The sequence below is a fragment of the Pelophylax lessonae genome (assembly GCF_965119305.1).
Source record: "Pelophylax lessonae genome assembly, chromosome: 2".
Lineage (NCBI taxonomy): Eukaryota > Metazoa > Chordata > Amphibia > Anura > Ranidae > Pelophylax > Pelophylax lessonae.
Genome location: NC_138769.1, coordinates 219,469,257 through 219,481,661, shown reverse-complemented (window position 1 = coordinate 219,481,661; position 12,405 = coordinate 219,469,257). Strand labels below are relative to the sequence as shown.

General features: G+C 39.4%; 1 protein-coding gene across 2 annotated transcripts in view; it reads right to left on the bottom strand.

Moving 5' to 3' along the window:
• Positions 1 to 12,405, bottom strand: part of LOC309547260 (EF-hand calcium-binding domain-containing protein 4B-like) — a 192,376-nt gene that overhangs the window by 115,832 nt on the left and 64,139 nt on the right. For both annotated transcript variants that reach the window (XM_082247088.1, XM_082247089.1), the window contains exon 8: positions 10,176 to 10,357. In XM_082247088.1, coding sequence (XP_082103214.1) covers positions 10,176 to 10,357 — 182 coding nt within the window. The remainder of the gene's footprint in view (positions 1 to 10,175; positions 10,358 to 12,405) is intronic.

Below are 12,405 nucleotides of genomic sequence, written 5' to 3'. Positions count from 1 at the left end.
CTGGTGCCCAAAGCTGATTTTACAACTTACTGTAAATGTGACATTCACCAGCTGTTCATTGGCTGTTAAATCTACCTGTTGCAAATTCATATGTATTACAATATTGTATATTTTGCTGTGTATTTTGCTTTTTTACTGAAATTCTGTTCTAAAGATTGGATTTTTAAGCAACCTATTATTTTCACATTATAAACATTGCAGTAACAGGGTTATTGTTGAGGACACATTTTTTAATCTATAAACATTGCAGTAACCAGGCCACTGTTTAAAATGAAAAAGTTGTAATAACAGGGCCATTGCTGGGGACACGTTTTAAAGTTGTAAAAGTTGCAGTAACAGGCCTTTTGCGGGGGATGCGTTTTTAAGCTATAAATATTGCAGTAACAGGGCCATTGTTGGGGACATGTTTTTAGGCTATAAAAGTTGCAGTAAGAGGGCGGTTTTGGGTGGCACGATTTTAAGCTGTAAAGTTAGAGTAACTGGGCCATTGTTGGGAACACATTTTTAAGCTGTAAAAGTTACAGTAAGAAGGCTATTGTTGGGGACACATTGTTAGCTGTAAAAGTCACAGTAAGAAGGCCATTGTTGGGGATGCATTTTTAGGCTGTAAAAGTCACAGTAAGAGGGCTATTGTTGGGGACACATTTTAAGATGTAAAAGTTGCAGTAAGAAGGCCATTCTTGGGGATACATTTTTAGGCTGTAAAAGTCGCAGTAAAAAGGGCCATTGTTGAGGATACATTTTTAAGCTATAAATTTTGCAGTAACATGGCCATTGTTGGGGACATGTTTCTAAGTTATAAAAGTTACAGTAACAGGGCCATTATGGGGGACATATTTTTAAGCTGAAAAAGTTGCAGTAACCCGGCCATTGATGAGGGGACATGTTTTTAGGCTGTAAAAGTTGCAGTAAGAGGGCCATTGTTGGAGACAAATTTTTGAGCTATAAATGTTGCAGTAAACAGGGTCATTGTTGGGAAAATGTTTCTAAGTTATAAAAGTTATAGTAACAGGGCCATTATTGGAGACATATTTTTAAGCTGCAAAAATTGCAGTAACAGGGCCATTGTTGTTAGACACGTTTTTAAGCTGTAAAAGTTGCAATAGAAGGGCCATTGCTGCTGGGGACATGTTTTTTAAGCTATAAATGCTGCAAAAACATAACTATTGTTGGAGACATGTTTTTAAACTGTAAAGTTGCAGTAACAGGGCTATTGTTGGGGACACATTTTTAAACTCCCTGGAGGTATGATTCTTATGGCTTTTAGGTGCTGAAAGCGGTACCATTATTTTGCATGTAATTCTTGTGAATGAGCAGCCCAAACCAACTGTATACATTTATTATATATATTATATATATCTATATATATGTATGTATACATATATCATGTATACATATATTATATATATATATATATATATATATACGTATATATATATATATATATATATATATATATATATATATATATATATATATATATATATATATATATATATATATATATAATGTATACAGTTGGTTTGGGCTGCTCATTCACAGGAATTACGTATATATATATATATATATATATATATATATATATATATATATATATATATATATACACAGTGTGTACAAAGGTATTCAGACCCCCTTAAATTTTTCACTCTTTGTTATATTGCAGCCATTTGCTAAAATCATTTAGGTTCATTTTTCTTCCTCATGAATGTACACATAGCACCCCATACTGACAGAAAAACACAGAATTGTTGACATTTTTGCAGATTTATTAAAAAACAAAAACTGAAATATCACATGGTCCTAAGTATTCAGACCCTTTGCTCAGTATTTAGTAGAAGCCCTCTTTTGATCTAATACAGCCAGGAGTCTTTTTGGGAAAGATGCAACAAGTCTTTCACACCTGGATTTGGGGATCCTCTGCCATTCCTCCTTGCAGATCCTCTCCAGTTCTGTCAGGTTGGATGGTAAACGTTGGTGGACAGCCATTTTTAGGTCTCTCCAGAGATGCTCAATTGGGTTTAAGTCAGGGCTCTGGCTGGGCCATTCAAGAACAGTCACGGAGTTGTTGTGAAGCCACTCCTTCGTTATTTTAGCTATGTGCTTAGGGTCATTGTCTTGTTGGGACTGTATTGGACAGGTGATGAGCAGTGCCTGGTTTTCTCCACACATACCGCTTAGAATTAAGGCCAAAAAGTTCTATTTTGGTCTCATCAGACCAGAGAATATTATTTCTCACCATCTTGGAGTCCTTCAGGTGTTTTTTAGCAAACTCCATGCAGGCTTTCATGTGTCTTACACTGAGGAGAGGCTTCCGTCGGGCCACTCTGCCATAAAGCCCCGACTGGTGGAGGGCTGCAGTGATGGTTGACTTTCTACAACTTTCTCCCGTCTCCTGACTGCATCTCTGGAGCTCAGCCACAGTGATCTTTGGGTTCTTCTTTACCTCTCTCACCAAGGCTCTTCTCCCCCGATAGCTCAGTTTGGCCGGACAGCCAGCTCTAGGAAGGGTTCTGGTCGTCCCAAACGTCTTCCATTTGAGGATTATGGAGACCACTGTGCTCTTAGGAACCTTAAGTGCAGCAGAAATCTTTTTGTAACCTTGGCCAGATCTGTGCCTTGCCACAATTCTGTCTCTGAGCTCTTCAGGCAGTTTCTTTGACCTCATGATTCTCATTTGCTCTGACATGCATTGTGATCTGGAAGGTCTTATATAGACAGGTGTGTGGCTTTCCTAATCAAGTCCAATCAGTATAATCAAACACAGCTGGACTCAAATGAAGGTGTAGAACCATCTCAAGGATGATCAGAAGAAATGGAAAGCACCTGAGTTAAATATATGAGTGTCACAGCAAAGGGTCTGAATACTTAGGACCATGTGATATTTCAGTTTTTCTTTTTTAATAAATCTGCAACAATGTCAACAATTCTGTGTTTTTCTGTCAGTATGGGGTGCTATGTGTACATTCATGAGGAAGAAGAATGAACTTAAATGATTTTAGCAAATGGCTGCAATATAACAAAGAGTGAAAAATTTAAGGGGGTCTGAATACTTTTCGTACCCACTGTATATATGTATATATATATATATATATATAATTATTTTTTACATAAAAAGTACAGTAAAACTGCAGGAAAGGGCACTGGGGGGCAATGTAATGTGATTTTTTTTTATTTTGAATGGTATCAGTGTGTTTGGTGTGTTTTACATTTGAATTTGCCGCCGGTTCCCCCCCCCCCCCCCCGGCGGACGTCACGTCGCCGGAGACGGAAGTCGGGGCTCGCAGACGATCGGGAGGAAGCCCCGCCGCCGCATACCGCCCGCATTCTTCGCTGGATCCCGGAGAAAAGGTAAGTAAGACCTCTACCAGGATACAGCGATCTTCCTAGCGCTACCCCAAGTGTTGCTCGGGGTTACCGCTTTTGACTCTAAATTCTTACCCCTAGTCACGCTCGGGAATACCGCTAGGAAGGTTAAGCTCTATAAGTCACAAGAGGGTCATTACTGGGGAAGTTTTTTTAAGCTGTAAGCATTCCAATAAGGTAGCCATTTTTGGGGACATACTTTTAAGCTGTAATAATTGCAGTAACAGGGCCATCGTTGGGGGAGACGTTTTTAAGCTGTAATGGCTACAGTAGTAGGGCCATTACTCGGGGACACATTTTTAGGTTAAAAAGTTGCAGTAACGGGACTATGGTTGGGGACATGTTTTTAAGCTGTAAAAGTTGCAGTCTAAGGGCCATTGTTGGGGTGACATTTTAAAGCTGTAAAAGTTGCAGTAAGAGGGCCATTATTGGGGACACATGTTTAAGCTAAAAAGTTGCAGTAATGGGGCCATTGTTGGCGACATGTTTTTAAGCTGTAAAAATTGCAATATTAGCGCTATTGTTGGAGACACATTTTGAAGCTGTAAGAGTTGAAGTAAGAGGGTCATTGTTGGGGTCACATTTTGAAGTTGTAAAAGTTAGAGAAAGAGGGCCATTGTTGAGGACACATTTTGAAGTTGTAAAAGCTGCAGTAAGAGGGCCATTGTTGGTGTCACATTTTGAAGCTGTAAAAAGTTACAGTAAGAGGGCCATTGTTGGGGACACATTTTGAAGCTGTAAAAGTTGCAGTAAGAGGACCACTGTTGAGGACACATTTTGAAGCTGTAAAAGTTGCAGTAAGAGGTTTTTTTTATAGGGGGACATGTTTTTATAATTATATTTAATAATTATATATTGCAGTAAGAGGGCCATTGCCGGGAACACTTTCTTAAGCTGTAAAAGTTGCAGTAACAGGGCCATTGTTAGGAACACATTTCAAGTAGAACTATAGGCTAAAGTATTTTTTTTTTTTGGTAAAGAGCAAGGGAGGGTTATAACCCCTGTCAGGTTTGTTTTCGCCATCTGTGTCCCATTGCAGAGATTTCCCTTCACTTCTTGTTCTTTAGCCAAACAGGAAGTGAAAATTTAGGGAATTTCTTGGGGACTCCCAGGTCCCCAGAACTAGTGTCTCCATTGGAAGATTTAAGGGTAATTGGAGAAACAGAGCCGCTCAGGTGTATCAGTCCAACCTGGTGCTGGTAAGACCCGTCATCCGGATAAAGTGCAAAGGAAGTAGTAGAACCGCACTCAGGTAGATGAAAGCAATAGAAATACTTTTATTCTTCAAATCATATGTAGACAGACAGTGCAGGGAACAGGTAATCCAAGGTTAACGCGTTTCACGGCACACACAGCCGCTTACTCATAACCGTAGGTTATGAGTAAGCGGCTGTGTGTGCCGTGAAACGCGTTAACCTTGGATTACCTGTTCCCTGCACTGTCTGTCTACATATGATTTGAAAAATAAAAGTATTTCTATTGCTTTCATCTACCTGAGTGCGGTTCTACTACTTCCTTTGCACTCCATTGGAAGATTTCCCTTCTATTACTTTTCTGGGGACAACCCAGAATTTTGTATTTTCTTTTACTTTTACTTTCAATGATAATGGTAAACTGGACAACTAGAGAGGGTGAATCTCCCTATCGAGGGCACAGATGGCAATAAAAACTGACGTGTTCTTATCACTCTCCACTCTATCCAAAACCAAAAAAAATAAAAAATGTTTTTTCTTTAGTTACACTTTAATGAGCACAGCACATGTTGGGCATTACAATATGTGGTGTGGACAGAGTCAGAAGCACCTTGTTTACCAGTTCACAAATGCAGCAGGAAGTCCACATTTAGTTCTAAGGTCTATGCAAAGCACATAAGCCTAGTTCTGATTAAAGCTTCTATCTGGATACAGACAGTAACAAACAACCTCACCCACTTTGATGTAGGACAAGTAAAGTAAAACCCAACAATAGAAAAACATGCTGCTGCCCCAACCACATGTTTAAGGGTGGAAATAGCTATTTGTACGGAAAGGCTGACATTAACAATAGTTACATTACAGAAAGGGAATGTATGACTTTATAGCTGTAAGCATCTAAAAAGAAGGCTTGTGAAGGCTTTGAATACCTTTCTACTTAGTTACTTGTTTTGTAATAACATCAACATTTTTTTTTTTTTGTTCAGGGCATAGCATCTTATCACAACATCGAAAATGGTCAAAGGAAAATGACAGTGAATTTTTCTTTAACACTATAATTTTTTTTTATGTAGAATCCATCAAATTTTTAGAGTTAATGTACCATTTTTCAACAACTGTGTAGCTTAAAGAGAATTCTATTGGTTATTTTTATATTGCTTTTTCCTCAGTTGCTTAGATAAAATTTCAGCCACACAGACAGGAATGATGGCGGTCAGACTTGCATTGAGAGAACCAGTCATTTTGGAGCATTATTAAGCAGGAAGCACGGTGTACATAAGTAATAATATGCAAATATGCCTTTTCCCTATGCACAGAGTAGTAGTAAGTTGGCTATACACTTGTGGATTTTTGAACAAAAATGTGTACGGAAAGGCTGACATTAAGAATAGTTACATTACAGAAAGGGAATGTATGACTTCATAGCTGTAAACATCTAAAAAAAGACCTTTGTAGAGTGAAGGTTTGAAATACCTTTCTACTTAGATATTTGCTTCATAATAGCATCAAAAATATCTTTATTTTGCTGAGGGCATAGCATTTTTTCACAACATGGACAATAGTTAAAGGAAAATTAAAGTGTATTTTCCTTTACAAATTTAATATTTTTATGTAGCTTCCATCATTTTACAGAATTGATTTACCATATTTCCATGACTGTGTAACATATAGAGAATTATAGAATTTCCTTATATTGGTTATTTATATTACTTTGTCCTCAGTTGCTTAGATAAAATTTTAGCCACACTAATTAGGCTGGTCATACATTATACAATTTTCTTATACAATTTTTCTTTAGATTTACCAAAACCATATATTATGAGGTCAAACCTAAATGATAAATAGTTTAAACCCACGCTAGGAACAAAAATTAAATGAAAACACTTTATATGAAAAAACTTTTTCGCAGCTGCTGTTCACTAAGTAAAAACGTAGGAAAGATAGTGAGCAAAAAAAACAGCGCTTGCAAAAAATTGGTGATGTGACTGTGTGTTACCACTTACCAGTGTTATAATAAGAGTTAAAATGCAATTGTGCCAAATACAACAATAATTTGTGCAAATTAATAAACAAATACAAAAATACTGAAAATATCATGTGCAAATACTGATAAAAAAGTCCAAGTTGTGTAAATTTATAATATAAAGTGCCAAGGTGCAGTCCAATAAAATGTGCAAAAACATGCTTGAAGTGCTGCTGACATAAAGTGCATTAGTGCTCCAAACAGTGCAAAGGTGCTCGAGTCCCTTTGGGAATCCACTCACCAGAACCGATAAACCTTCAAGGAAGGTCAAATGGGCCTTATAGTAAATCCACAGGATAGGACTCCTCCAAAATACTTTTATCAGTATTTGCACATGATATTTTCAGTATTTTTGTGTTTGTTTATTAATTTGCACAAATTATTGTTGTAGTTAGCACAATTGCATTTTAATTATCATAATAACACTGGTAACACACAGTCACATCACCAATTTATATATTTTTTTGCAAGCGCTGTTTTTTTTGCTCACTATGAGGTCAAACCTAATCACTTTCAATGTGTATGCAATCAGGAAGGCCCTTGCACTACATGGTTGAAGGTAAATCTAAAGGAAATTGAAGAAGAAAATTGTATAGTGTATGACCTGCTAAACATAATGATTGCAGTCAGACTTGCATTGAGAGAACCAGTCACTGTGCAGCATTAATAAGCAGGAAGCACAGCGTACATATGTAATAATGAGCAAATATGGTTTTCCCCTATGCATAGAGTAAAGCTGGGATTACACTAGGAGATTTTTGTACAGAAATAAGTACAAAAATTCCCAGTACATTCAACATGATGTGTATTAGGGATGCACCGAAATGAAAATTTTGGACCGAAACCGAAAATGCAGGATGCCCTTGGCCGAAAACCGAAACCGAAACCGAAAATGACTTTTTCCCCCAAAAATTTTTTTAAAATGGATAGAACAGGGGCATACACCAAAAACAGGCAGCGACGTACACCTGTCGCTGCCACCCTGTCACAGTATATGTACTGTGATGGGTTGGCAATAGGTTAATTTAATTACCAATGGTATTTGTATTATGCAGCATGAGGGGGTTAATGTATTGTCACTGCTGGTCACTCATCTATTAGTGACCGACCAGTGGCAGGTAATTAACCCCTTTGTGCTGCATTAGTGCAACCAGTGTTAATTAACACTGATACTGGTTGCACTAATGCAGCACAAAGGGGTTAATTACCTGCCACTGGTCGGTCACTAATAGATGAGTGACCTGCAGTGACAATACATTAACCCCCTCATGCTGCATAATACTAATATCATTGGTAAGCTGCCTCAGCTCCCCCCCATCTCCCCCCACTCCCACTGCCTCAGCGTCCTCCTCCTCGGGTGTCCTGCATTCAAAAGTCCCGCCTCTGGCCGGCGGCACCGCCTCTCAATGACGTCCCTACTACGATCTGTGCATTATGAATGGACATACCAGGTCGGGGGGCGGGGCGAGCGGCCGCTATAGAGAGAACTAATGTGATTCTTCCCTGTCAGCTCAGCACGTCTATGTGTGAATGAGAACAGAACTGAGCTGACACCGGGCGGGGGGAGCGGCCGCTATTAGCTGTAACTATGTGAGAGCTTCTCTTCCTTGTCAGCGGAGATACATGCCTGTCAGGGAAGGGAAGCGCTCACATAGTTACAGCTAATAGCGGCCGCTCCGCCCGGCCCCCCCCCCCGCCCCCGGTGTCAGCTCAGTTCTGTTCTCATTCACACATAGACGTGCTGAGCTGACAGGGAAGAATCACATTAGTTCTCTCTATAGCGGCCGCTCGCCCCGCCCCCCGACCTGGTATGTCCATTCATAATGCACAGATTGTAGTAGGGACGTCACTGAGAGGCGGACGGCCGGCCAGAGGCGGGACTTTTAAAACCTGCCCTGCGCTGCGCCCTCCTCCTTCCCCACGGCGGCCATATTTTATTTTCGGCACTGTTAACCCATTATCGGCCGAAATGAGAGAGGCTCATTTTCGGCCGATAATTTCGGTGGCCGAAATTTCGGTGCATCCCTAATGTATATCATTAGAAAGTACCGTATTTATCGTTGTATACCATGCACCTTAATTTTAAGAGGGAAGTTTCAGGGGAAAAAAAAAACAAAATTTTAAATATAGAACTTTGAAGCAAAATAAGGGTCAGTGCCCATCAATGCAGCCTGATCAGTGCACATCAATGTAGTCTCACCATTGTCCATCAATGCAGCCTGATCAGTGCCCATCTGCAGCCTCAACAGTGCCCATCATTGCAGCCTGATAATTGCCCATTTACTGCCTCACCATTTCCCATCATTAAAGCTCGATTAGTGTCCATCTGCAGCCTCACCATTATCCATCAGTGCAGCCTGATCAGTGCCTATCTGCAGCCTCACCATTGCTCATCATTGCAGCCTGATCATTGCCTATCTATTGCCTCACCATTGCCCATCATTGAAGCTTGACTAGTGCCCATCTGCAGCCTCATTATTGTCCATCAATGCAGCCTGATCAGTGCCCATCTGCAGCCTCACCATTGTACCTCATTGCAGCCTGATCATTGCCCATCTATTGCCTCACCATTGCCCATCATTGAAGCTTGATCAGTGCCAATCTGCAGCCTCACCATTGCCCATCATTGCAGCCTGATCAGTGCCCATCATTGCAGTCTGATCAGTGCTTATAATTGCAGCCTGATCAGTGCCCATCTGCAGCCTCAGGAGAATAGAGCCACCGGATTAAACATGCCACTGATACACAAGTCCCATCTCCTGGACCAGCTCCTATGATAGACAGGAAATGTCCCGGCATTGGACCAGTGTGCTGTCTCTCATAGGAGCTGGTCCAGGAGGCAGGACTTCGTATAACAGTGGCGGCCGAGTAAACGGAGATCACCGCTCTGTGTAATCTGGCGGCGCTCACCCCCCGAGATATATACAGTATCGGCGTATAACACACACATATTATTTTCACTCTGTTTTCGGGGAGAAAAAGTGTGTGTTATACTAAATACAATAGTTAGAAATGTTGTGTCCTTTTAACAATAGATTTGGAATTGATTTAGAATGATTGGTCTTTAGAAAACAAAAACCACATACACTGTTATCAATTATTTTGTTTAAAAATTTTCCATCCTGCCCCTTTCTCTTTAATGCAGTCAAAAGCAAACGTCGATTTGACTCCCACAAAAGATTAGAAAACAAACTTTCCTAAAATGTAAAATGGAATTCTACTTACGGGAATATACAGTTAAAAATCCAATACAGTAATACGATTATCTATAATAAAGTATACATTTTTTCAGGAAAAGCTTGTAAATTAGCCTTACATGGTGATAGCAAGCACTGCCTTGTACTTACAGTCTAGGCACAATATCCTGCAATGCAATATGGATACCCCAAAAACTTATTAAGAAAAACATACACTGCACCGTTGGTTGCAATAATGGCAGTCCCATGCTTGAAACCTGGAACTTATAATTACATTTTCATATACGTTTCGTTTTTATTTTTGAGAATATTCCAAAAATAAAAAATGTTCTTGTTGTTATTATTTATCAAGGTGCATAATAAAGGTTGAAAGATTAACAAATTAATTTCTCTTACTTTTCAGCATCGATCTGAATAATTTTTTGTTTCATCTCACTTAAACAGCCTTGGGCTTCAGACAGCTGATCTCGTATTTTCACCAGATGATGTTCCAGATCTTGGTTGGTACGTTTTAATTTCTCATTCTCTGATTTTGTAACCTTCTCTGTGCTGCGTAGGTTGTGAAGCTCTCGTTCCAGCTGTTAGAGTAGAACAAATATGAATGGTACATGATATAATAGCTGTAGTACGACTTGGCAGAAGGAGTAGGCATATACTCCTATAAAAAACAATACAGTTCTTTCATGCAGTTGTTGCAGGATGGTAAATGTCTGCCAGTATTGCTGTTTTACCTATATAGGCCCTCTTAACTGAATAAAACAACTGCAACATAATAGCATTATCAGTTACATCATTTTCTGATATGGGTCTAACTATGTGCCCATCTTTGCACTTAAGCATTTTGTACCTGCTATACAGGTGCATCTCATAAAATTAGAATATCATGAAAAAGTTAATTGATTACAGTAATTAAATTAAAAAAATTAAACTCGTATATTATATAAATGCATTACACACAGAGTGGTATATTTCAATAATTTCTTTCTTTTAATTTTGATGATTATGGCTTACAGCTAGTGACAACCCAAAATTCAATATCTCAGAAAATTTGAATATTACATATGACCAATAAAAAAAAATAAATAAAAAGGATTTTTAATACAGAAATGTTGGCTCACTGAAAAGTATGTCCATGTACAGTATAATATGCACTCAATACTTGGTCAGGGCTCCTTTTGCATGAATTACTGCATCAACGCGACGTGGAATGGAGGCGATCAGCTTGTGGCACTGCTGCCAAGTCCTGCTGCAAAATTAAATCAGCATCTCCATAAAGCTGGTCAGCAGAGGGCTGCATTGACTTTGGACTTGACAAAACACAGTGGACCAACACCAGCAGATGACATGGCTCCCCATATCATCACGGACTGTGTAAAATGTTGCATTTCATTTGGAAATTAAGGTCGCAGAGTCTGGAGGAAGAGTGAAGAGGTAGAGAATCCAAGATGCATGAGGTCCAGTGTAAAGTTTCCACAGTCCATGATGATTTGGGGAGCCATGGCATCTGCTGGTGTTGGTCCACTGTGTTTTATCAAGCCCAAAGTTATTGCAGCCCTCTACCAGGAAATTCTAGAACACTTCATGCTTCTCTCTGCTGACCAGCTTTATGGCGATGCTGATTTCATTTTCCAGCAGGACTTGGCACCTGCCCACACTGCCAAAAGTACCAATATCGGGACTACTATACTATACATGAACTTGGTATCACTGTGCTTGATTGGCCATCAAACTTGCCTGACCTAAACCCCATAGAGAATCTGTGGGCATTGCCAAGAGGAAGATGAGAGGCACCAGACCCAACAATGCAGACAAGCTGAAGGCCACAGGCTGATTGCCTCCATTCCATGCCGTATTGATGCAGTCATGCGTGCAAAAGGAGCCCCGACCAAATATTGAATGCATACTATACTGTACATGGACATACTTTTTACTATGTCAACATTTTTGTATTAAAATCCTTTTTATTTTATTGGTTTTATGTAATATTCTAATTTTCGGAGACACTGAATTTTGGGTTTTCACTAGCTGTAAGTCATAATCATCAAAATTAAAGTATATGAGTGTGACTTTTTCAATTGAATTACTGAAATCAATTGACTTTTTGATGATATTCTAGTTATATGAGATGCACCTGTATATGAGCACGACATGCCTGGTGTATAGATTAGAAGCATAATCGTCATACCTACATTACATAGTTTATTCTTTGCCAATAATATACATTGTTATACAAATATTATAAAGAGAAGTTTAACTGATAAAACCATTTAAAAAACATTATTAAATACTTTAACTCTCCACTAAACAAGAAAAGAATCTTTGTAGAATGGGGGACAAATGTTGTTATTGTTTTTACTAGTAATGGTGGCGATCAGCGTTTTTTAGCGGGACTGTGACATTCCGGCAGACAAATCTCTCAAGATCTCACTCGTCCTCTGTGACAAAACAGCCGTCTGCCTTGTCATTCTCCTGCACATCAGCGGATTGGCTCCCACTGTGTCTAATCACAGCAGGAGAGGCGATACGGCAGCACGCACGCACCCCCGAGAACCCCTGCACAAAATAACGGTGGGTGGTCCGGAAGTGGTTAAAGTAGAACTATAGGCAGACTTTTTTTTTCATTTTG